General features: G+C 43.8%; 1 protein-coding gene across 1 annotated transcript in view; it reads left to right on the forward strand.

The window, feature by feature from the left end:
- Positions 1–24067, forward strand: part of LOC110507417 — a 39489-nt gene extending 15422 nt beyond the window's left edge. The window contains exons 7-13 of the mRNA XM_021587401.2: positions 10538–10569; positions 11119–11261; positions 18004–18104; positions 18832–19061; positions 21910–22238; positions 22455–22511; positions 22754–24067. Of these exons, the coding sequence (XP_021443076.2) occupies positions 10538–10569; positions 11119–11261; positions 18004–18104; positions 18832–19061; positions 21910–22238; positions 22455–22511; positions 22754–23025 (1164 nt within the window). The 3' untranslated portion in view covers positions 23026–24067. The remainder of the gene's footprint in view (positions 1–10537; positions 10570–11118; positions 11262–18003; positions 18105–18831; positions 19062–21909; positions 22239–22454; positions 22512–22753) is intronic.
- The last annotated feature ends 3409 nt before the right edge of the window (positions 24068–27476 follow it).

Below are 27476 nucleotides of genomic sequence, written 5' to 3' on the forward strand. Positions count from 1 at the left end.
ATCGGATTCACATGGAACTGTTGTTCAATTTAAATGTTTGAATATAAATTATTGGTGAAGAGATTAAATGTAATTTTAGCTTCCAAATATTTATGCTCAGCGTGTCATCGGGATCTCTGTTGAAAAGCTTGTTTCTGTTGGAGAGTGTCCGTCCTCTCTCTCTCTCTGCCGTGGTTAGAATGGATAGTTCAGAGTGACATTCATTAATGTCGTTATAGAATAGATGTTTCGGCGGTTGTCAGTCTTTGCGTTCAATGATACCAAATTCTACTACTGACATACTACGCAAAGTTTGTGCCAAACCTAGCTAACATGTTAAAGCCACTGCATGAACTTTTGAACAAAACCAAACAGTTGAAGTGGACAGACAGATGTGAGGAGGCCTTCAAGAAAGTGAAAACAGCCTTAGCTCAGTCAGAGGCCCTAACCCACTTCAACCCCAACTTGCCATTACAGTTGGCATGTGATGCATCGCCTTATGGCGTTGGCGCGGTTGTCTCACACATCATGCCATCAGGTGAAGAAAGGCCAATTGCTTTCACATCACAGACCTTAAGTAAAGCCGTGAGCAATTATGCACAGATAGAGCGTGAAGCACTCGCCATTGTGTTTGGAGTTAAGACATTTCATCAGTTTCTGTTTGGCCGACGATTCACACTGCTGACGGAACAAAGACCCCTCACCTCAATCTTTGGTCCCCACACCGGCATTCCATCGCTTGCAGCCAGCTGCGTGCAGCGATGGGCATCATTGTTATCTGCTCACCACTACGATATCAAGTTCAGAAGGTCTGAGCAGCACTGCAGTGCAGAAGGCCTCTCAAGGCTCCCCTTACCTGTTGCACACACTGAGCATTCCCAGTCTGAAATCTTCTACTTCAAGGAAGTGACGAATGCCCAAGTTACATCTGTCCAAGTGAAAAAGTTCACCCACACTGATCCAGTGATGTCTGAGGTCGTGGATATTGTCACTCGTGGAGAAGGACAGATGTCGGACAGCCTCACCTTACCTAGTGAGGAGAAACGAGCTCACAGTTCAGTTTGGATGCTTGCTATGGGGTTTTCGAGTTATCATACCGCCGCCACTGAGAAGGCAGGTGCTTGAAGAACTCCATTCAGGGCACTGTGGCATGGTGTGAATGAAGTAGATTGCATGAAGCTATCGAAGACAAGGTCAAGTCATGTTCTGCATGTCAAAAGATGAGGAACATGCTTCACCTAGCGCCACTACACCCATGGGACTTCCCAGAGGAGCCTTGGCAGCAAGTCCACATAGACTATGCAGGCCCACTGGAGGATCGTAATATTCTTAGTCGTAGTTGACGCGCAGAGCAAATGGCCTGAGGTCACAGTGATGAAGAGCACGTCAGCGGAGAGAACCATCGAAGAGCTACGGTCAATCTTCAGTCGCTTCGGCTTGCCAACGCAACTCGTTAGTGATAATGGCCCCCAACTGGTGTCTGAAGAGTTCCGGTCATTCATGGCATATGGAATTCAGCACATCAAGTCAGCGCCGTATCACCCTGCAACAAACGGCCTCGCTGAAAGGTTTGTCCAAACGATGAAGCAAGCTTTAAAATCATCACAAGACTCAGAGACAATGTGACTGTAGACTCATCTGTACGTCGTCATTACCCTGCAAGAGAAAGACGACCCCCTGACAGGTTGACTATATAGTTCAGACTAACCTCAGACATTGGGGCAGAATACACCCCAGGGTTAAGTCTGTGGACTGAGGCTGTCTACCCTCTTTCCCTAGTTTAGAAAAGGTTATTCTGAAGTTCATTTATTTACATTAAGAGAACTTATGTTAAAAAGAAAACAATAGGCAAAACAGTGAATATTTACTTTTTCCTTATGAGTCATCAAAGGTAAAGGGGAGGAATATGTTGTGTATTGATACTCTAGTTTTGTCCCTTTAGGGCACCTGTAACCCCCCCTTGCTTACCTACATTAAAATGCTTGGAATGTTCTTCCTGTGAAACGCATTAAACAATGTCCACGTTAATTTCTACTCCCGTCTCATGTCCTGTCCTTATATTAGTTGTATAAGTAATACAGTGTGCTATACAACATGATATTTTTGGCCTCCTGAGGTTGAAGAGGCGCTGTTGAGCCATCTTCACCACACTGTCTGTGTGGGTGGACCATTTCAGATTGTCAATGATGTGTACAGCAAGGAAATTGAAGCTTTTCACCTTCTCCACTGCGGTCTCGTTGATGTGAATAGGGGCGTGCTCTCCATGACGTCCACGATCAGCTCCTTAATTTTGTTGACGTTGAGGTAGAGGTTATTTTCCTGGCACCACTCTCCCAGGGCCCTCGCCTCCTCCCTGTGGGCTCTCTCGTCATTGTTGGTAATCAGGCCTACTACTGTTGTGTCGTCTGCAAACGTGATGATTGAGTGTGTGGCAACACAGTCAAATCAAATGTTATTTGTCACATGCGTCAAATACAACAGTTGTAGACTTTACAGTCAAATGCTTATTCAAAAGCCCTTAAACAACAATGCAGTTTTAAGACTTTTGTAATATTTTTAAGTAAGAGATAAGAATAACAAATAATTAAAGAGCAGAGGTAAATAACAATAGCGGGGCTATATACAGGGGGTACTGGTATAGAGTCAATGTCAATTTGCGGGGGCACCGATGTCCAGGTGATCGAGGTAATATGTACAAGTAGGTAAAGTTATTAAAGTAACTATGCATAGATAATAACAGAGAGTAGCAGGGGGGGGGGGGAATGCAAATAGTCTGATTAGCCATTTGATTAGCTGTTCAGGAGTCTTATGGCTTCGGGGTAGAAGCTATTTAGCAGGCTCTTGGACCTAGACTTGGCGCACAGGTTACGCTTGCCGTGCGGTAGCAGAGAAAACAGTCTATGAGTAGGGTGGCTGGAGTCTTTGACACATTTTCGGGTCTTCCTCTGACACCGCCTGGTATAGAGGTCCTGGATGGCTGTAAGCTTGGCCCCGGTGATGTCCCAGGCCATACGCACTACCCTCTACAGAGTCTTGCGGTCAGAGGCCAAGCAGTTGCCATACCAGGCAGTGATGCTCTCGATGGTGCAGCTGTAAAACGTTTTGAGGATCTGAGGACCCATGCCAAATCTTTTCAGTCTCCTGAGGGGGAATAGGTTTTATCGTGGCCTCTTCACAACTGTCTTGGTGTGCTTGGACCATGTTAGTTTGTTGGTGATGTGGATGCCAAGGAACTTGAAGCTCTCAACCTGCTCCACCACAGCACAGTCAACGAGAATGGGGACATGTTCGGTCCTCCTTTTCCTGTAGTCCACAAACATCTCCTTTGTCTTGATCACATTGAGTGAGAGGTTGTTGTCCTTGCACCACATGGTCAGGTCTCTGACCACCTCCTTATAGGCTGTCTCATTGTTGTCGGTGATCAGGCCTGCCACTGTTGTGTCATCAGCAAACTTAATGATGATTTTGGAGTCGTGCCTGGCCGTGCCATCATGAGTAAACAGGAAGTACAGGAGGGAGCTGAGCACACACCCCTGAGGGGCCCCCGTGTTGATGATCAGCATGGCAGATATCTTGTTACCCATCCTTACCACCTGGGGGTGGCCCATCAGGAAGTACAGGATCCAGTTGCAGAGGGAGGTGTTTAGTCCCAGGGTCCTTAGCTTAGTGATGAGCTTTGAGGGCACTATGGTGTTGAACGCTGAGCTGTAGTCAATGAATAGCATTCTCACATACAGTACCTTTTGTCCAGGTGTGAAAGGGCAGTGTGGAGTGCAATAGAGATTGCATCATCTGTGGATCTGTTTGGGCGGTATGCAAATTGGAGTAGGTCTAGGGTTTCTGGGATAATGGTGTTGATGTGAGTCATGACCAACCTTTCTTAATGTCGTCGTTCAGTCATGACTCAGTGAAATGTAAGATACTACAGTTTTTATTGTCCCGTTGGTAGGACATACATGCTTTCAGCTCGTCCCATTTATTTTCCAGCGATTGAACATCAGCTCACAGGATGAAAGGCAAGGGCAGATTATCTACTCTTTGCCTGTTCCTCCCAAGGCACCCTGATCTTTTTCCATTAAATCTCTGTTTCCTTCTCAAGCGAATCACGGGGATCTGGGCCTGGTCAGGTGTCTGTAGTAGTATATCCCTCCCGCCCGACTCTTTGAAGAAGAACTCTTTGTCCAGCTTGAGGTGAGCAATCGCAGTTCTGATGTCCAGAAACTCTTTTCGGTCATAAGAGACGGTAGCAGCAACATTATGTACAAAACAAGTTACGAACAAAGCGAAAAAACAAACAAAATAGCGTGGTTGGTTAAGAGCCAATAAGACGGCAGCCCTCTCCTCCGGCGCCATCGTGTAATGGGTCATGGGTGAACTGAGAGTGCAGGAGGGGGCTGAGCATGCACCCTTGTGGGGCCCCTGTGTTGAGGATCAGCATGGTGGAGGTATTGTTTCCTACCTTCACCACCTGGAGGCTGCCCGTCAGGAAGTCCAGTACCTAGTTGCAAAGGGCGGGTTTCAGACCCAGGGCCCCGAGCTTAATGATGAGCTTCGAGGGTACTATGTTGTTGAAGGCTGAGCTTTAGTCAACGAACAGTATTCTTACACATGTATTCCTCTTGTCCAGATGGGAAAGGGCAGTGTGCAGTACAGTGGTGAGAGCATCATCTGTGAATCTATTGGGGCGGTATGCAAATTGAAGTGGGTCAAGGGTGTCAGGTAAGGTGGAGGTGATATGATCCTTAACTAGCCTCTCAAAACACTTAATGATAACAGAAGTGAGTGCTACAGGACAATAGTAATTTAGTTCAGTTACCTTTGCTTTCTTGGGTACAGGAGCAATGGTGAACATCTTGACGCAAGTGGGGACAGCAGACTGGGATCGGGAGAGATTGAATATGTCCGTCAACACTCCAGCCAGCTGGTCTGCGCATGCTCTGAGGACACGGCTAGGGATACCATCTGGGCCGGCAACCTTGCGAGAGTTAACACTCCTAAATGTCTTACTCACGTCGTCCACAAAGAATGAGAGCCCACAGTCCTTTGGAAGCAGACCACGTTGGTGGCACTGTGTTATCCTCAAAGTGGGCAATGAAGGTGTTTAGCTTGTTCAGAAGCAAGTCGTGGGTGTCCACAACGTGCCTGGCTTTCCCTTTGTAATCCGTGATTGTCTGTAGACCCTGCCACATACGTCTCGTGTCTGAGCCGTTGAATTGCCAATAATAAATGTGGCCTCGGGATATGTGGTTTCCACTTTGCACAAAGTACAGTGAGGGCCGTTATGGTTTCGGCTCGAGGGGGAATATACATGGCTGTGACCATAACCGAAGCGAATGCTCTTGGGAGGTAATATGGTGGACATTTGATTGGGAGATATTCTAGGCTGGGAAAACAAAAGGACTTAAGTTCCTGTACATTATCACAAGCACACCATGATTAGCTAATCATGAAACATAAACTGCCGCCTTTCATCTTCGAGGAGAGGTCTTTATTCCTGTCTGCGCGATGTACTGAGAACCCAGCTGGCTGTATGGACGGTGACAGTATATCTGGAAGGAGCCATGATTCCGTGAAACAGAGTATGTTACAGTCCCTGATGTCTCTCTGGAAGGAGATCCTCGCCCTGAGCTCATCTACTTTATTGTCCAGGGACTAAACAGTAGTGAGTAAAATACTCGGAAGCGGTGGCTGGTCACACTGGACTAGAAGTATATCTCTGAATATCTCTTCTCCGCTGGTGGCGTCTTGGAGCAGCCTCTGGGATAAGTTAATTGCCCTGGGGTGTACGAACAAAGGATCCAATTCGGGAAAGTCATATTTCTGGTCATAATGTTGGTGAGTTACCGCCGCTCTGATATCCAAAAGTTATTTCCGTCTGTATGTAATAACAGAAAAAACCTTCTGGGTTAATAATGTAAGAAATAACACACACAAAAATGAAATACTGCAAAGTTGCTTAGGAGCTAGAAGCAGAGCTGCCATGTCTGTCGGTGCCATCTTCACCCTACATTTGGATAGTGAACTACAGTGAAATGTAACCAAGTGTGTAATATAAAAGGGAGGTTATAGGGATGTGCAATATTCAGGTATTTTGGATATTGAGGGGATGTGTAATATTGAGTATATGGGGGGGTTATGTAATGTGGAAGGGTGTTAAGTCCTTAAAGGGGCAATCAGCAGTTGCTACATCCATTTTTGGACATATAAATGAATAATATGTACCCATTGATTCTTTCTATGAATTAGAGAGTGATTACATTTCTCCAGCCCCGTCCCTCAGCTGGGGAGGGTGGGGAGGCTGTTTTGTTTGATGTTATGTCTAGCCTATGTCACGCTCGTCTGAAGAAGAGGACCAAAGCGCAGCGTGCTACGTGTTCATGATTTCTTTTCAAAACACTTGACCACTGAAACAAAATAACAAAGTGCAAAACGACAACGAACAGTTCTGTCAGGTGCAGAAACACAAAACAGAAAATAACTACCCACAAAGCACAGGTGGGGAAAAAGCAGCCTAAGTATGATGATTCTCAATCAGAGACAACGATAGACAGCTGCCTCTGATTGAGAACCACACCCGGCCAAACACAAAGAAATAGAAAACATAGAAATAAAGAAACTAGAAAGCCCACCCCAGTCACACCCTGTCCTCACCAAAATAGAGAATAAAAGCCTCTCTATGGCCAGGGATTTGTGACAGCCTATTTATTTTATTTTTATTTCACCTTTATTTAACCAGGTAGGCTAGTTGAGAACAAGTTCTCAATTGCAACTGCGACCTGGCCAAGATAAAGCATAGCAGTATGAGCAGACAACAGAGTTACACATGGAGTAAACAATTAACAAGTCAATAACACAGTAGAAAACAAAGGGGGAGTCTATATACAATGTGTGCAAAAGGCATGAGGTAGGCGAATAATTACAATTTTGCAGATTAACACTGGAGTGATAAATGATCAGATGGTCATGTACAGGTAGAGATATTGGTGTGCAAAAGAGCAGAAAAGTAAATAAATAAAAACAGTATGGGGATGAGGTAGGTGAAAATGGGTGGGCTATTTACCAATAGACTATGTACAGCTACAGCGATCGGTTAGCTGCTCAGATAGCTGATGTTTGAAGTTGGTGAGGGAGATAAAAGTCTCCAACTTCAGCGATTTTTGCAATTCGTTCCAGTCACAGGCAGCAGAGTACTGGAACGAAAGGCGGCCAAATGAGGTGTTGGCTTTAGGGATGATCAGTGAGATAAACCTGCTGGAGCGCGTGCTACGGATGGGTGTTGCCATCGTGACCAGTGAGCTGAGATAAGGCGGAGCTTTACCTAGCATGGACTTGTAGATGACCTGGAGCCAGTGGGTCTGGCGACGAATATGTAGCGAGGGCCAGCCGACTAGAGCATACAAGTCGCAGTGGTGGGTGGTATAAGGTGCTTTAGTGACAAAACGGATGGCACTGTGATAGACTGCTTCCAGTTTGCTGAGTAGAGTGCTGGAAGCCATTTTGTAGATGACATCGCCGAAGTCGAGGATCGGTAGGATAGTCAGTTTTACTAGGGTAAGCTTGGCGGCGTGAGTGAAGGAGGCTTTGTTGCGGAATAGAAAGCCGACTCTAGATTTGATTTTCGATTGGAGATGTTTGATATGAGTCTGGAAGGAGAGTTTGCAGTCTAGCCAGACACCTAGGTACTTATAGATGTCCACATATTCTAGGTCGGAACCATCCAGGGTGGTGATGCTAGGCGGGCATGCGGGTGCAGGCAGCGATCGGTTGAAAAGCATGCATTTGGTTTTACTAGCGTTTAAGAGCAGTCGGAGGCCACGGAAGGAGTGTTGTATGGCATTGAAGCTTGTTTGGAGGTTAGATAGCACAGTGTCCAATGACGGGCCGAAAGTATATAGAATGGTGTCGTCTGCGTAGAGGTGGATCAGGGAATCGCCCGCAGCAAGAGCAACATCATTGATGTATACAGAGAAAAGAGTCGGCCCGAGAATTGAACCCTGTGGCACCCCCATAGAGACTGCCAGAGGACCGGACAGCATGCCCTCCGATTTGACACACTGAACTCTGTCTGCAAAGTAATTGGTGAACCAGGCAAGGCAGTCATCCGAAAAACCGAGGCTACTGAGTCTGCCGATAAGAATATGGTGATTGACAGAGTCGAAAGCCTTGGCAAGGTCGATGAAGACGGCTGCACAGTACTGTCTTTTATCGATGGCGGTTATGATATCGTTTAGTACCTTGAGTGTGGCTGAGGTGCACCCGTGACCGGCTCGGAAACCAGATTGCACAGCGGAGAAGGTACAGTGGGATTCGAGATGGTCAGTGACCTGTTTGTTGACTTGGCTTTCGAAGACCTTAGATAGGCAGGGCAGGATGGATATAGGTCTGTAACAGTTTGGGTCCAGGGTGTCTCCCCCTTTGAAGAGGGGGATGACTGCGGCAGCTTTCCAATCCTTGGGGATCTCAGACGATATGAAAGAGAGGTTGAACAGGCTGGTAATAGGGGTTGCGACAATGGTGGCGGATAGTTTCAGAAATAGAGGGTCCAGATTGTCAAGCCCAGCTGATTTGTACGGGTCCAGGTTTTGCAGCTCTTTCAGAACATCTGCTATCTGGATTTGGGTAAAGGAGAACCTGGAGAGGCTTGGGCGAGGAGCAGCGGGGGGGGCGGGGCTGTTGGCCGAGGTTGAAGTAGCCAGGCGGAAGGCATGGCCAGCCGTTGAGAAATGCTTATTGAAGTTTTCGATAATCATGGATTTATCGGTGGTGACCGTGTTACCTAGCCTCAGTGCAGTGGGCAGCTGGGAGGAGGTGCTCTTGTTCTCCATTGACTTCACAGTGTCCCAGAACCTTTTGGAGTTGGAGCTACAGGATGCAAACTTCTGCCTGAAGAAGCTGGCCTTAGCTTTCCTGACTGACTGCGTGTATTGGTTCCGGACTACCCTGAACAGTTGCATATCACGGGGACTATTCGATGCTATTGCAGTCCACCACAGGATGTTTTTGTGCTGGTCGAGGGCAGTCAGGTCTGGGGTGAACCAAGGGCTGTATCTGTTCTTAGTTCTGCATTTTTTGAACGGAGCATGCTTATCTAAAATGGTGAGGAAGTTACTTTTAAAGAATGACCAGGCATCCTCAACTGACGGGATGAGGTCAATGTCCTTCCAGGATACCCGGGCCAGGTCGATTAGAAAGGCCTGCTCACAGAAGTGTTTTAGGGAGCGTTTGACAGTGATGAGGGGTGGTCGTTTGACTGCGGCTCCGTAGCGGATACAGGCAATGAGGCGATCGCTGAGATCCTGGTTGAAGACAGCGGAGGTGTATTTGGAGGGCCAGTTGGTCAGGATGACGTCTATGAGGGTGCCCTTGTTTACAGAGTTAGGGTTGTACCTGGTGGGTTCCTTGATGATTTGTGTGAGATTGAGGGCATCTAGCTTAGATTGTAGGACTGCCGGGGTGTTAAGCATATCCCAGTTTAGGTCACCTAACAGAACAAACTCTGAAGCTAGATGGGGGGCGATCAATTCACAAATGGTGTCCAGGGCACAGCTGGGAGCTGAGGGAGGTCGGTAGCAGGCGGCAACAGTGAGAGACTTATTTCTGGAGAGAGTAATTTTCAAGATTAGTAGTTCGAACTGTTTGGGTATGGACCTGGAAAGTATGACATTACTTTGCAGGCTATCTCTGCAGTAGACTGCAACTCCTCCCCCTTTGGCAGTTCTATCTTGACGGAAGATGTTATAGTTGGGTATGGAAATCTCTGAATTTTTGGTGGCCTTCCTGAGCCAGGATTCAGACACAGCAAGGACATCAGGGTTAGCAGAGTGTGCTAGAGCAGTGAGTAAAACAAACTTAGGGAGGAGGCTTCTGATGTTGACATGCATGAAACCAAGGCTTTTTCGATCACAGAAGTCAACAAATGAGGGTGCCTGGGGACATGCAGGGCCTGGGTTTACCTCCACATCACCCGCGGAACAGAGAAGGAGTAGTATGAGAGTGCGGCTAAAGGCTATCAAAACTGGTCGCCTAGAGCGTTGGGGACAGAGAATAAGAGGAGCAGGTTTCTGGGCATGGTAGAATATATTCAGGGCATAATGCGCAGACAGGGGTATGGTGGGGTGCGGGTACAGCGGAGGTAAGCCCAGGCACTGGGTGATGATGAGAGAGGTTGTATCTCTGGACATGCTGGTTGTAATGGGTGAGGTCACCGCATGTGTGGGAGGTGGGACAAAGGAGTTATCAGGGGCATGAAGAGTGGAACTAGGGGCTCCATTGTGAACTAAAACAATGATAACTAACCTGAACAACAGTATACAAGGCATATTGACACTTGAGAGATGCCATGCCTCTCTTTTTTTGTGAACCTTTTCCTACCACAATGCCTTTACTTGTACATGAAGCAAATATCAGTGAAAAACTGAACGTTAAGAAATATCTCATCTGAAAGGACAATGTTTAATGTTAGTAAAAGGCAACCTGCTGGTTTTGTGTGGTTGTAATGAAACTTCACATTATGATGGTTTGTCATCTTTGTGTGTGTTTTGTTCTTTCTATTTTTCAGAACAAAAAAATTGCTCAGAGTTCTCCAAACTGGTAAGGTTTCCTTTTCCCTTCAACCGTACACTGAACCTCATGCCTAACTTTATTCAATGTTCAATTCAACCATTTCATTTACATTCAGGTTATAAAATCATAAGTGGTCCTTTTGGGTCAAAGCCACAATGGGAATGACACCTGTTTTAAATGATGCAATATATATATATATATATATATATATATATATATATATTAAACATGTCAGCTTTTCTGAAGGTTCTTTGTAGGTGCTACAAATAGTTTTATTTTCCTTGTGGGTTTAGGCTCTTGGTCTTGGCCCGAGACATTGGAATGGTCTGCCGACAAGCACATTGATATTATGATAACCTCAACCTTTAACTGTCAACCTTTTGTCTGAGAGGGGTGGAATAATTAAAAACATGCTTATGGATTATTTAAAAAATAAATAAAAGAGCTTGAGAATGTGTATTTGTGTACATATAATTATATTTATGGTTTGTTTATGTGTGTCTTTATGTACATGTTTATTATGCATCTAATTGTGTGTGTGTGTCTGTGTGTGTGTGTCTGTTTCTCCACATGCAGTATGCCTGGGGAGAAGCCTTGTGGTCAATGTGCCTGCTTTAACCCAATAACAGAACGTTGCTGTGTGAACCCTACATGTCTCCAGGGACAAAGTTACTCACATGACCAGACCTGCTGTGAGGGAACACTCAGCCATACTCCAGGTAAGACAGCACAAGGTTTACTACGTGTGTGTGTGTGTGTGTGTGTGTGTGTGTGTGTGTGTGTGTGTGTGTGTGTGTGTGTGTGTGTGTGTGTGTGTGTGCGTTTCCACTATAATAAACAGTGGAAAATATTTTCCCTATCTTTCAGACATCAAGTCTGAGTCTGAGAGCAGTGCCAATCTTAGCATGTAAATCTTGGTGGGGGAAAAAAAATAACAAGTGGGATGCATGCCAGCAAAGCCACTACACAACACTAAACAATACATTAATTGCACTATAACGGTGACAAACGATACCCACAAACGGCCTACATAAAGCTGTCCCAACAGCAGCCTCAACATCTTACCACTGCTACACCTGGCTATCAGCGGAGCCTTGTCTGGCAGCGATAAGATTTAGCCTCATTTACTGCCTTTAAAAGAAACATAGCTGATATGGCTGACTTGCTTAAATGTGGTTTCTAATGACAATTGAGATCCACAAACTATGGCGTAAGTATGGCGTTCGATTAAGACATTAATGAGCGAGCTAGGACGGACATAGTCAATATAACAATTTGTTTAGCACTTTTGAAATGCCCAGTGACAGAATACACCAGGTCAGAACCGTAAGATAAATAAAGGGAGCATATAAGCAGACAATGAAAGCTCTTACAATATTCAATGATTACATTTCTCTAAAACAGGTTACTCTCACTTATAATTTGCACAAGAACCACTGTCTGCTTGGAGTAACAAATAATGAATGTATTTACGTGGAAATGCCTTGGTTTGCCGTGTATCCATCCTAACCGGGCCTTTTTGGAAAGGGGGTTGGTTGGGCCTTTTTGCTCCATGCTTGTAAGGCTCTGATTGTCCAAAAGGGGCCCCCACCCATCTTCTACAGTTCTCCTTTGCAGTCGTCCGGTATCCGGTGACTTGTCGTGTAGTCCTGAACAGAACAACAAGTTTATTCTCCTTCAATTCGCTCTGAAAGATGCTTCTTTCAAGGTAGGCTAGCCAGCCGTGTCGATGGTTCCCAGTGGGGTGATGAGAGTAGCGTACCACGGGGGTTTGAGAAGAGTAGTAGAATGGTTCCACTTCAATTCGCTTTCTAGATACTTTACTTCAGACAGCTAATCAGCCGTACCAGTGATTGTCCAGGAGGTGACTTTATTGTCCCTACCTCGTGTTGAGATTAAGAGTTTTGAATCCACTTTAAACGTGAGCTGCAGCTCAACGTCTCTCTAGTATGTTAATTTGTTAATTTCTTAATCAATAATTTATACAGTTTGCAGGAAAGGGGCGGTTCCGGCAGGCTGACATGCTCTCTGACCTCACTCAAGGGGGAGGTGACTACTTACTGTGCACAGTTATAGAAAAATGTCCTCTTATAGAAATTTTTTTCTAAAATCACATCCTTCTCTTAACCAAAACACTTACATAATATTTCAGATTTCATACACAATGCATCGGATGGACCTCACACATATACAGTGGGGCAAAAAAGTATTTAGTCAGGCACCAATTGTTTAAGTTCTCCCACTTAAAAAGATGAGAGAGGCCTGTAATTTTCATCATAGGTACACTTCAACTATGACAGACAAAATGAGAAGAAAAAAAATCCAGAAAATCACATTGTAGGATTTTTTATGAATTTATTTGCAAATTATGGTGGAAAATAAGTATTTGGTCAATAACAAAAGTTTATCTCAATACTTTGTTATATACCCTTTGTTGGCAATGACAGAGGTCAAACGTTTTCTGTAAGTCTTCACAAGGTTTTCACACACTGTTGCTGGTATTTTGGCCCATTCCTCCATGCAGATCTCCTCTAGAGCAGTGATGTTTTTGGGCTGTTGCTGGGCAACACGGACTTTCAACTCCCTCCAAAGATTTTCTATGGAGATGAGATCTGGAGACTGGCTAGGCCACTCCAGGACCGTGAAATGCTTCTTACGAAGCCACTCCTTCGTTGCCCGGGTGGTGTGTTTGGGATCATTGTCATGCTGAAAGACCCAGCCACGTTATCTTCAATGCCCTTGCTGATGGAAGGAGGTTTTCACTCAAAATATCACGATACATGGCCCCATTCATTCTTTCCTTTACACAAATCAGTCGTCCTGGTCCCTTTGCAGAAAAACAGCCCCAAAACATGATGTTTCCACCCCCATGCTTCACAGTAGGTTTGGTGTTCTTTGGATGCAACTCAGCATTCTTTGTCCTCCAAACACGACGAGTTGAGTTTACCAAAAAGTTATATTTTGGTTTCATCTGACCATATGACATTCTCCCAATCTTCTTCTGGATCATCTAAATACTCTCTAGCAAACTTCAGACCGGCCTGGACATGTACTGGCTTAAGCAGGGGGACACGTCTGGCACTGCAGGATTTGAGTCCTTGGCGGCGTAGTGTGTTACTGATGGTAGGCTTTGTTACTTTGGTCCCAGCTCTCTGCAGGTCATTCACTAGGTCCCCCCGTGTGGTTCTGGGATTTTTTCTTGTGATCATTTTGACCCCACGGGGTGAGATCTTGCGTGGAGCCCCAGATCGAGGGAGATTATCAGTGATCTTGTATGTCTTCCATTTCCTAATAATTGCTCCCACAGTTGATTTCTTCAAACCAAGCTGCTTACCTATTGCAGATTCAGTCTTCCCAGCCTGGTTCAGGTCTACAATTTAGTTTCTGGTCCTTTTCATGTTTACCTGTTTGCAGGGCTGGTTAACTCTTGAGGACTCGCTTGTCTCGACAAAGTTTGGTAAATCCACCTTTTAGTTTTAACGCACCACAGTTATGCAATACCTTACAAAACAAAGTACACCCGATTCCCTTGTGCCGATAGGGCAGTTTAAAACTCTGTTGTAAATGAGTTCACTGAAGTGTGCAATTGTTTCAATTCACTATTATAACTTGTTGTATTATCCTGATGTAATGTATTCATAGCTGACTAGTTTGTATCTTCTGTGTTGATGGAATGTTTGTTCTCAGGGCAACATTGCAAATGAGATGCTGGTCTCAATTGGGCTCCCCAGAATAAATGAAAGTCAATTTAAAAAAAAAATTAAAACATGGTCGTTACCGAGATGGGTACTACCAACGCATCAGCGCCATTCATGTACAGAGTTAATAGGAGGAGATTACTGGGCTACTAAGGTCACATATAAACAGTGATGGGAAAAGTACCCATACTTGTAAAGGTAAAGAGGTAAAGGTAAAGAAAGGTAAAGGTAAAGGTAAAGAGGTAAAGGTAAAGATACCTTAATAGAAAATGACTCAAGTAAAAGTGAAAGTCACCCAGTAAAATACTACTTGACTAAAAGTCGAAAAGTATTTTGGTTTTAAATATACTTAAGTATCAAAATTAAATGTAATTGCTAAAATATACTAAACTATCAAAAGTAAAAGTACAAATAATTTCAAATTCCTTATATTAAGCAAACCAGATGATACCATTTTCTTGTTTTTTTATTTATGGAAAGCATGGGGCACGCTTCAACACTCAGGCATCATTTACAAACGAAGCATGTGTATTTAGTGAGTCCGCCAGATCAGAGGCAGTAGGGATGACCAGGGATGTTCTCTTGTTAAGAGTGTGAATTGGACCATTTTCCTGTCCTGCTAAGCAATCAAAATGTAACGAGTACTTTTGGGTGTCAGTGAAAATGTATGGAGTAAAAAGTACGTTATTATCTTTAGCAATGTAGTGAAGGAAAAGTTGTCCAAAATATGAATAGTACAGTACAGATACCCCCCCAAAACAACTTAAGTAGTAGTTTAAAGTATTTTAACTTAACCCTTGTGTTGTCTTAAGGGTAAAAAATGACCACTCTGTTTAACAGCAGAGAAAACCCCCTAAATGATATTTATTCAACTTGAAATGTTATGACTTTTCCAAGAGTGACCCTAATATTAGAAAAAGTGAAACATCGCCTTTGCTCATATCTCCATTAAATTTGTACACCACCGGGTACAAAGATCGTCTTAGGGTCATTTTTTACCCGGCAGTTATAAAATAATTTACCACAGAGACGCACGCGCGCGCGCGCACACACACACACACACACACACACACACACACACACACACACACACACACTACTGATTGAACTGACAAAACTAAAACAAGAAACACACGACTCAAGTTCACAGACAAAATTAAAACAATGTCAGACAAAATAAACAACATTTCAGACAAAATAAACAATTATTGAAAGCATTGTTTACTAATGGGGAATGCAGTCAGAGGCTATAAAGGTGCTGCAGATGACAGTCCCAGTTCTCTCTTTGGTGAAGCCATGAGTGCATGTTTCAGTGTCCAACAGGTCGTAGATCAGATTTTTTCAGATGTCCAGGAGGAACAAGAGAACAAAGATTTAGAAGAGGAGGAGGTATCTGAAGAAGATGGGGAAGAATACAACCCAGAGCACGATGCATCATCTTCAGATGAAGAAGAAATCCCCCAAACTGAAAGAGAGACATTTTTGTCAAAGAACAGCAAAGTAACATGGTCCTTGTCACCATATGACAACCAGGGAAGGATGGCAGCACACAATGTCATAAGGATGAACCCCGGGCCCACAAGACATGCAGTTGACCTTGCCCAGGACATCGCCTCAACATTCTACATGTTCATCACACGAGCCATTGAAAAGATTATCCTGGAGATGACAAATTTGGAGGGTTTCCGTAAATATGGAAATGTAAAAGGATGGATGAGATTGACCTGCATGCCTACATAGGGCTGTTAATCTTAGCGAGTGTGTATAGGTCCCGAGGTGAGGCTACATGTCATCTCTGGGATGCAGAGAGTGGAAGGGTGATTTTCCGTGCCACGATGCCACTGAAAGTATTTCACACTTACTCAAGAATGGTACGATTTGAAGACCTGCAAGATGTGTGAGAGACAAACTGGCTACCGTAAGAGAGGTCTGGGAGAAGTGGGTGGAGCGTCTGCCATACCTCTACAACCCTGGGCCTGAAGTAACGGTGGATGAGCAACTGGTTCCATTCAGAGGTACATTACAGATGAAAATAAAAATGTAAGTGATTTTCACAGTTCATTTTATTATGTATTTCTGTAATATCATTGATTTATGTGATTGTTCTCTGTGACACTGATACTAATTACTGATAGTAATCTCTTTTGTCAAAAGGTCGCTGTCCTTTCCGGCAGTATATGCCCAGCAAGCCAGCAAAGTATGGCATCAAGATATGGATGGCCCTGTGATGCACAATCCAGCTACTCTTGGAAGATGCAAGTCTACACAGGGAAGCCGACTAGTGGAGACCCGGAGAAGAACCAGGGGATGCGGGTTGATGGGCTGAGGGGGCACAATGTCACGTGACAATTTCTTCACCTCTTAACTCAGCCAGCAGCTCCTGAAGAGGAAGATCACCATGGTGGGCACAATTAGAAAGAACAAGCCTGAGCTCCCCCCTGCACTCCTCGCAACAAGGGGGAGAAAGGCCTCATAAAAGTTTGCCTTCACCACCACTCTAGTTTCTTACCTCCCAAAGAGTAACAAGAATGTGCTCCTCCTGAGCACACTGCACAAAACGGCTGAGATCAGTGCTCGTGAGGACAGGAAGCCAGCCATCATCTTGGACTACAACCACAACAAAGGAGGTGTGGACAACCTGGACAAGGTGTTTGGAACTTACAGCTGCAGGACGATGACAACCCGCTGGCTCCTGGTCATCTTCCATAACATCACTGATGTGTCCTCATACAATGCTTTCATGATATGGAACAAGATCAACCCTACCTGGATGCCTGATAAGCGGAACATGAGGATGTTCCTGGAGGAGCTGGGAAAGGTACTTGTAACCCCACACATTCAAAGAAGGGAGCGCCTCCCCCGTACAGCAGCCTCTGCAGCGCTTGTGAAAGCTGTTCAGGGGGCTGAATCTTGTCCTGATCCACCTGAGTCTGCAGCTGGGGCAGGCAAGAGGAGGAAACTGTAAAACAAATACAATGTGCTGCACATGTGAGAAATACATCTGTGAAGTCCATGCACACACACTTGCACACTGTCCTACATGTGCTAATTAGAGTTGATTGATTTATGTTCTTCACGTATTTGTTTTCTATCTATCTATTATCTGATTTTATTCTTATTTATTGCTGTTGTTTATACACCTTGTGGGTGGGGGGCAATGGTTCAAAAAATGGGAGAAGACTAGTATTTTGTAGTTGAATTCCTCATTGTACAGTATATAATAATGTATCACGATGTTGCCAAAAAGGTTCAAGACTGTTATTGTTTCCCTTCAATAAAATGCATTCAAAACTACTTTCTGCACATTTCTGCTACTTTCTTAGGCTGTACAAGTGTCTTGCTAAAAAAAAATATGTTTACACCTATGCAATAACTTTAGAAATAATAATAATAAACCTCTATTAGTAAAGAAAACAAGATTAAGATTAAAACAAAGTTAGATTTGGGGTTTAAAATTTAATTAAGCTGCCTTATTTTAGGGGTTTAGTGAAAGCGGGTCATTTTTTACCCTTAGGACAAGGGGAGTATTCAGAATGTTAAGACTACACAAGGTTAAGTACTTTACACCACTGCATATAACAACCAGAACCTCTTTCATGTGGCCCTCTAAAGCAACAGTACATTGTTTCGCATCTTCCAGGGAGCTGCTGGAAACAATGTAGATTGTGTTGGGTAATTGATTGTGTTGGGTAATTACAAATTAGTTCTTGATCTCCCTTTCTTGAACATCACGGTCCTCCCTCCTTCCCATCTGTCTGCCCAGGTCACTACCATAGTGCTAGCTGTGGCTCTAAGGTGTACAATCCAGACATCAAAACCTGCTGTTGCGGGAAGGTGTCCAATAAGGTGCTTGGAGTAAACCTGGTGAGTCCAGTAGACCTAAGGCCTACAGCTAAAGCCTAGTTCACTGATCCTCCTCCACTACATTAGGTTCAGTTCTCCTCATGTCAGTCAAAGTCAAGTAAAACAGCTTAATCATCCATCTACCTGTTGAGTTGTTGTTGGTCGAGGCATAAAGACAATGCAGGTAAAGTATCTGTCTAAAATGGCCGAAATATCTAAAAGTGGCAATGTAAGACAAGGCTGACACTATAAGTTTTCAACAGACCGATTTAAGTCCACTCAGAATGTTTAGACAGGGCCCCATTGGGAAGTGGGTGTCCCATACTCATTGCCAATGTTCTAGAGTGCTGTCTATCAAGGAGAAAATCTGCCCCGTGATTTACCAGTAACAATAACTATTTGTGGTGTTTGCTTTACTTGGGCTCTATGCGGTACCATGTCAGTTCTGACAGCACATTTAGTTCTGTAAGCCCCACCCTGCAACCAGTTGAGAGTAGAGCAGCTCCTCTTTTGTGTGAGAGTGTGTCAGACGACGGATAACTAGAGGTCTCTTTTCTAACGCTTAGCACTGTTGGTAGAGGATGAGTGCACAGGTCCCCTGGTAAGAAAGTTAGACTCTCTTTTATAGCATGTGAACTTTTGTGATTGTGTTTGAGTTTTGTGCATGCCACGGTGTGTCTGCATGTCTGTTATTCATGTTGTGTGTGTGTGTGTTGTTACCCTGCTGACTGGTGTGTCTCTCTCCCAGTGCTGCGGTACAACTCCGTATGGTGTAGAGGACCGAGGGGTGCTGTGCTGTAACCAGACCTTGCGCCATGTGGTGGAGGATGGGTACCAGTGCTCCCCAGGTGGCCACTTGTATCTGCCATCCCGTGAGATGGTGTGTGGCACACGAGTTCATCTGAACGATCCAGACAAACACTGCTGTGGGGAGGAGACATACTACCCTCGGAATGAAATCTGCTGCAACGGACACAAGTGAGCTGCACTGTAGTGTGGAAACTGTAGGGAGTTGAACCTAGTCAGGTAGTTTATCCCAAAGATGTGGGGTTATCACTGTCTGCAAGCACAGTTCAGAGTGCCTAAGGGCTAATAATTAGATCACTTCATCTTCAGCAGAATGTATCCAGCCTCCCTGTCTAAGTGTTTTTATTTATATTTAACTAGGCAAGTCAGTTAAGAACAAATACTTATTTGCAATGATGGCCTACCCTGGCCAAACCTGGAAGACGCTGGGCCAATTGTGCGCCGCCCTATGGGACTCCCAATCACGGCCAGTTGTGATTCAGCCTGGAATCGAACCGGGGTCTGTAGTGACGCTTCTAGCCCTGAGATGCAGTGCCTTAGACCGCTGCGCCACTCGGGAGGCCAAATTGTTGATGCAATGTCTTGAAAGTGTGTGCGTGCGTGCTTGTACTATAACTAACTGTGTAAAATATTTTCCCACCCACTGTCTGAGACTAGGTGTGCATCTTTGTATGTTCATGTCTGAGAGACATTGATGGATGCAGTTCTGATAAAATAACATACCCACATTCCCAGTCCCACTACCTCAGATGTTGGAGAATTCTTAATGGAATGCACCATGTCTTCCAAACTACTGCCTCCCAGACATATTTCAACAGGGTGTCAACCGCAGAAGCCACAGGTCTAAGGGTATCCTCCCTTTCTTTCCTTCACTTCACTTTTTCCAGTCAGTGGTATTCAGACAGTTAGACAGCCAGACTGGAGAGGTGGTATGTCTGCTTTTGGGTTTCCAGGAAAGGGGTCACACAGTAGGTAGTGGTTTTTGTCTAACTCGTCCTGTTGTTTGGCTTGTGCTTGTGGGTCACGACCTGTAGCGCGGTTCCCGTGAAGTTGCATGGCAGTCTGAATTTATACAGATGCCATTACTCAATACTTTGGCCATGAATCAAGAGTCTGTGAGTGCAGTTGTGAGTAACGCACTTCAATCAATTTTCCTTTTGACTCTGTGGCTGAATCCGGTGGCGGTAGGTGGCGTTTACTATTAGAGGGGATGATTTTTTTTATTTTTATGAGCATGGCCTTATTTCCGGTGGTGTAAAGAACTTAAGTAAAAAATACTTGAAAGTACTACTTAAGTAGTTTTTTGAGTATCTGTACTTTACTTTACTATTTATATTTTTGACAACTTAGACTTTTACTTCACTACATTCCTAAAGAAAATGATGTACTTTTTACTCCATTCATTTTCCCTGACACCCAAAAGTATTTGATACATTTTGAATGCTTAGCAGGACAGGAAAATGTTGGAAGGTTGGAAGGTATACCAAAAGGATAAAGTAAACCTCTGAAGCAGGTTTTCATCAATGATCTCTCTGTCCTTTGCGCCGTTCATCTTTCCCTCGATCCTGACTAGTCTCCCAGCCCCTGCCACTGAAAAACATCCCCACAGCATGATGCTGCCGCCACCATGCTTCACCGTAGGGATGGTGCCAGGTTTCCACCAGACATGGTGCTTGGCATTCAGGCCAAAGAGTTCTTAGTTTCATCAGACCAGAGGATCTTGTTTCTCATGGTCTGAGTCCTTTAGGTGCCTTTTGGCAAACTCTAAGCAGGCTTTCATATGCTTTTTACTGAGGAGTGGCTTCCGTCTGGCCACTCTAGCATAAAAGCCTGATTGGTGGAGTGCTGCATAGATGGTTGTCCTTCAGGAAGGTTCTCCCATCTCCACAGAGGAACTCTGGAGATGTGTCAGAGCGAACATGAGGTTCTTGGTCACCTTGCTGACCAAGGACCTTCTCCTCTGATTGCACAGTTTGGCCAGGCGGCCAGCTCTAGGAAGAGTCTTGGGGGTTCTAATCTTCTTCCATTTAAGAAGGATGGAGGCCACTGTGTTCTTGAGGACCTTCAATGCTGCAGACATTTTTTGGTACCCTTCCCCAGATCTGTGCGTTGACTCAATTCTGTCTCGGAGCTCTCCGTACAATTCCTTCGATGTCATGGCTTGGTTTTTGCTCTGTTATGCACTGTCAACTGCGGGACCTTATATAGACAGGAGTATGCCTTTCCAAATCATGTCCAATCAATTGAATTTAGCACAGGTGGACTCCAATCAAGTTGTAGAAACATCTCAAGGATGATCAATGGAAACTGGATGCACCTGAGCTTAATTTCGAGTCTCATAGCAAAGGGTCTGAATACTTATGTAAATAAGGTATTTCTGTTTTTGATTTTGTATGCATTTGCAAACATTTCTAAAAATGTATTTTTGCTTTGTCATTATGAGGATGTTTTTTTATATACAATTTAGAATAAGGCTTTAACGTAACATAATGTGGAAAAAGGAAAGGGGTCTGAACACTTTCCGAATGCATTGTAAATGGTTGAAAGCACAGTAATAACACATGTAGATGACAACTAAACAAAAAATCGGACATGTGGTGGGCTGGGCACAGTGCACGCTGACACAGTCGCCAGGTGTACGGTGTTTCCTCCGACACATTGCTGCGGCCGGCTTCCGGGTTAAGTGGGCATTGTGTCAAGAAGCAGTGTGGCTTCATTGGGTTGTGTTTTCGGAGGACGCACGGCTCTCGACCTTCGCCTCTCCTGAGTCCTTACGGGAGTTGCAGCGATGAGATAAGACTGTAACTACCAATTGGATACCATGAAATTGGGAAGAAAAAAGGGTCAAAAATAAAAAGACAAAAGAAATTCAATAGAATGGATCAAATCCATAACATTTTTAATGATCAGTACATATGGTGATCACCCAACAGGACAGCACAATAGCATTAAAGGCACCAAATTATGAGAGATGATGTTCTCTTGGTTTTGGGAAGTAAAGTATTTTTTCTCTTCAAAGACACCACAGGTTGAGAAATGTTTCCTGCTGCGGAGGGAAGGCCTACGACCCCAGCAGTGGCCAGATGAAGTGCTGTGCAGGGACTCTGTACGACCTGCAGTTTCAGGACAGACTCTCAGAGGAAGCCCAGTGCTGTGGGAGTGTCCTGATGGAGGCCGGCTCCACCCAGACCTGCTGCTCTGCCCCAGGGCTAGACCTGCTCTACCCTACCCAGCCAGGCTTCACCTGCTGTGGGCACCGCTACCCCAATGCCTCCCTGTGGTCTTGCTGCGCCGGGGTCCTGCACCCAAGGCCTGAACCACACAACACCACCAAGAACGTGATTCCAGGTCAGTGGGAACAGGATACAATCGATCTGTGATTTATGCCACAGCTTGAGTTGCGTCTGTTTATCTCTGTTTATCTCTGAAGGACCAACCTACAAGTCAGACAAGTGATATGAATATTGAATTCTATATCTAGTTCATATAAGATAAAGGAGATGTCTTCTGATGTGCCTGGAGTCTCTCTGTCCATTTGATTAGACTGTTGTTCATTATCCTCAGGACCCAGACTTCTACCACTGGGGGATCTGAAGACTGAAGTCCTGTGCCACAGCAGAGGTAAGGCCTCCAGTTTGAAGCACAAGATGACAGGAAACATTACTCACTACTTTGATCTTTAGTAAGAACAGTGGGAAGCACTAGAATCTTCTTTGACTCTTGGAAGTACAGTGGTTTCACAACGCTTATCTAAAGTGTGTGTGTGTGTGTGTGTGTGTGTGTGTGTGTGTGTGTGTGTGTGTGTGTGTGTGTGTGTGTGTGTGTGTGTGTGTGTGTGTGTGTGTGTGTGTGTGTGTGTCCAGTTCTGCTGGGGACAGTGGAGAGTGTGTCTGTGAAGATGAATGAGCGGTCCATCGTGATGGTGAACGCCATGGACATGCCGGCCTCACGTGGCCATGTCAGCGCCGTGCCTTTCCCTCACTACGTCACATTACCCGACCACTGCAGCTCCCCTGAACTGGTGCCGGGCAACACTTACATCTGGGTGAAAAATAATTTCTCAGACACCATAAGTTTCATCTCTGATCTCAGCGATCATTCCTCCCCTCTTCATTCCATCCTTTCCAGGTGCTGAACCTTTTTCTTTCCCAGAGTAAAGCTCTACATAATGTTTTAAAGCTTTACAGTGTTTGTTTGCAAGTACATTGTTAACAATCAACGGTGTAATAAAAAGCTCATCTTGGGTTCAGATGGGGTTCGACAAGTAGACAAGCCATGTGTGTGAAGTGAATATCACATTGTGCAGGAAAAAAAGCCTATTTTAACCAAGCATTTGTGTGTAGGTGTATGACTTCACCATGCATCAATTCAGGTGGTTTTGTGGTGGGGGAGGGGGGGGGGGGGGGGGGGGGTTGCCTTTATCCCATCATCATACACGTAACACATTTACCACATTATCTGACACTTGATCACAGGATCACATTTTTGTTTGATTATTTCACTGCCATACTGTGTTTGATCTTGTCTAGCCAACTTGTCTCAAGAGGACCACAGTGGAAATACGTCCCAGACTTTATTGTATGTTATTATGAATTTTATCTTGCTGCTTTTTGTTCTGTTGCTCTGCGTGTGCTGAAACGTTGATTAATGTGCACTGTCCCTGTAAAAAAAAAATAATCATAATAAACTTAATGTGCATGCATGACTTTTAAGTTTTATGTGTGCTTGTCTTTTTAAATGGTCGAATTAATGAACTAAACTAAAGAATGTTGTTTACGATTAAAGGATCAACGGGAATTGGAAGGTTGTTACATGCTCGCCCACTCCTACAACTTGCCTCTGAGACTTGAATGAAGCAATGCATAAACATCCTAGGGCACTGAGTCTTTGGCTGCGTTTATGAGCAAAGTCAAATTATGAATAAAATATTGTAAAACTGATATATACTGAAGAAAAATATAAACGCAACATGTAAAGTGTTGGTCCCATGCTTTATGAGCTGAAATAAAAGATCCCAGAAATGTTTCCATATGCACAAAAAGCTTATTTCTCTCTAATGTTGTCCACAACTTTTGTTTACATCTCCTGTTAATAATAATTTATCCTTTGCCAAGATAATCCATCCACCTGACAAGTGTGGCACATCAAGAAGTTGATTACACAGTATGATTGTTACACAGGTGATTGTTGTGCTGGTGACAATAAAAGGACACTCTAAAATGTGCAGTTTTGTCACACAACACAATGCCACAGATGTCTCAACTTTTGAGGGAGTGCGCAATTGGCATGGTGACTGCAGGAATGTTCATCAGAGATGTTGCCAGATAATTTAATGTTCATTTCTCTACCATAAGCTGCCTCCAGCGTCGTTTTAGAGAATTTGGCAGTACGTCCAACCGGCCTGACAACCGCAAACCATGTGTATGGCGTCGTTTGGGCGAACGGTTTGCTGATGTCAACGTGGTGAACAGAGTGCCCCATGGTGACTGTGAGGTTATGGTATGGGCAGTCACAAGCTACGGACAACAAACAAAATTGCATTTTATCAACGGTAATTTGAATTCACAGAGATACCGTGACGAGATCCTGAGGCCCATTGTCGTGCCATTCATCCGCTGCCATCACCTCATGTTTCAGCATGATAATACACGGCCCTGTCGCAAGGATCTGTACACAATTCCTGGAAGCTGAAAATGTCTCAGTTATTCCATGGCCTGCATACTCACCAGACATGTCACCCATTGAGCATGTTTGGGATGCTCTGGATCAATGTGTACTACAGCATGTTCCAGTTCAAGCCAATATCCAGCAACTTCACACAACCACTGAAGAGGAGTGGGACAACGTTCCACAGGTCACAATCAACAGCCTGATCAACTCTATATGAAGGAAATGTGTAGTGCTGCATGATGCAAATTGTGGTCACGCCAGATACTGACTGGTTTTCTGATCCACTCCCCTACTTTTTTTAAAGGTATCTTTGACAAACAGGTGTATATCTTTATCCCCAGTCATATGAAATCCATAGATTAGGGCATGATTAATTTATTTCAATTGATTGGTTTCCTTATATGAACGGCAACTCAGTAAATCTTTGAAATCGTTGCATGTTGCATTTCTGTTTTTGTTCAGTATACTCTATATACATTTTACTTACAGGTGGTCTCAGGAATCAAACCTGCTGTCTTGGCATAGCAAGCACCATGCTCTACCAATTTAGCTACAAAGGACCACTCTTGGTAAAAATGAAAGCGAATGCTCATTACGGAGTTGATAACCATCAGCTGACGTAATCGAAAGAAGATTACGTTGCCTGAACAAGCACCCTTTTTTAGCCAAGAGCCAGGCTTTTCCTCAGGGTACTCCTTCACACACAGAGGTCAAAAAGGCATCTGTGTTTTTGAGCCTTTTATCTGAAATCTGTATGTTTTTTTTTTTTACATTTATTTTTTACAAAGCACACTTGTCAGAGAGGACAGAGGAACATCAATCAACAGGTTGTACTGCTGACAACGTCTGAACATAAGGGCAATAATGTGCTGCACTTTCAGAAACACTCTGTAGTACAATGGACATGTTTACCATCCTATTTACATACCACATAAATGGACTGAAATTCACAACCTAAAAGGATAAACATTCATATCAAGAATATTAATTTATCGGACTTACATAGAGACATACTGTGTCCTGACAATACTTGCTTTGTGTGTTTGGTATGCTATGTGACACTACATCACTATTGTTTGACCTCTTAAGGATCTGACCATTTTTTTATATTTTTTTTGTCTAAAATGACATACACATATCTAACTGCCTGTAGCTCAGGACCTGAATCAAGGATATGCATATTCTTGATACCATTTGAAAGGAAACACTGACATTTATGGAAATGTGAAACTAATGTAAGAGAATATAACACATTAGATCTGGTAAAAGATAATACAAAGAAAAAAAACTTTTTTTTTGTTGTTGTTTTTTTGTTCCATTATGTTAAAAATGCAAGAGAAAGGCCAATATATGACTTAGGAATCTAGGCGCAATTTAGATTTGGGCCACTTGATGTCAGCAGTGTATGTGCAAAGTTTTAGACTGATCCAAAGGACCATTGCATTTCTGTTCAAACTGTATCAAGACTGCCCAAATGTGCCTAATTGGTTTATTAATACATTTTCAAGTTCATAACTGCGCACTCTCAAACAATAGCATGGTATTCTTTCACTTTAATAGCTACTGTAAATTGGACAGTGCTGTCACGTTCGTTGTAACGATGAGACCAAGGCGCAGCGTGATGTGAATACATTCTTCTTTAATAAAAGGAAGAACACTAAACAAACTATACAAAACAATAAAACAACCATGAAGCTATAAACTACTCGTGCTGACATGCAACTATACATAGACAATAACCCACGAAATACCCAAGGAATATGGCTACCTAAATATGGTTCCCAATCAGAGACAACGATAAACAGCTGCCTCTGATTGAGAACCAATCTAGGCAACCATAGACATAAAAACCCCAGACATACAAAAAATACAAAAAACGAAACCCACCACCCTTGTCACACCCTGACCTAACCAAATAAATAACGAAATCAAAGATAACTAAGGTCAGGGCGTGACAAGTACAGTTAGATTAACAAGATTTGAAGCTTTCTGCCAACATCAGATATGTCTATGCCCTGGGAAATGTTATTGTTACTTACAACCTCATGCAAATCAACCGTCCCGCAGGGAACACACAATCCTGTAGAGGTTGAACCTTGCTGCTCCTTTTTCCTACTTGAGATAAAGAGAGAGCTGATCTTTGGATAAGGCTTTAACAACTGTTTAAATCAAGGTGTCATTCCTTCCAGCAGTATTTAAATACAGGCTGACTATTGTACATGGCTGGGAGGGAGGCCACAGCCATGCTGGCATCTGCATGATAACATAACTGCTGTATGAAAGACAAAGTAGATTTGGTTCAATTCAACATAAACAAACATCAATCAAAGCTGTCCAGTTCCATTCATGGGAGGATGCAGTTACAGGGCAAACAATTGTATACACTACAAAGACTATCTAGTGTTTTAATGATAATATATACTGAAATATAATGGAAGGAACTGATGTGATGGTGTCTCAAGGGGGTTTGTTCAAAAACGCATCCTTCCCTCCTCTCTTCCGTAAGGTAATCCCTGATCTTTAGGTGATTGGAGAAAGCAATAGAATATACCCCCGGTTAATGAATCCTCCGCCTCCTAAACCACAATGAAATTAAATCAAAATAACCAGTTGACACAGGCACCAAAAAATTGCTCAGAACTGTCGGAATTCTGAAGTGGTCCAAAAATAGTACATGTACTAGGTACTATAACGATCAAAGAAATAGAATGGAAAACAACTTGCGGCAGAAACAATTTAGGGGAAAACTTGGCAAGAAATGAGAGGAAAGTGAGCAAGAAATTGAATCTTTCCTTCCAGGCTCTTGTCATGGGAGATCGTCCGACTCCTTGGATACCTTCCCAGTTAGCCACATCACTCTCAAGTGTACCACACAGCCTCTTACTGTATGATGTAGGCAAGCTCTGACAGGAAGAG

This window comes from Oncorhynchus mykiss, chromosome 27, assembly GCF_013265735.2.
Source record: "Oncorhynchus mykiss isolate Arlee chromosome 27, USDA_OmykA_1.1, whole genome shotgun sequence".
Taxonomy (NCBI): domain Eukaryota; kingdom Metazoa; phylum Chordata; class Actinopteri; order Salmoniformes; family Salmonidae; genus Oncorhynchus; species Oncorhynchus mykiss.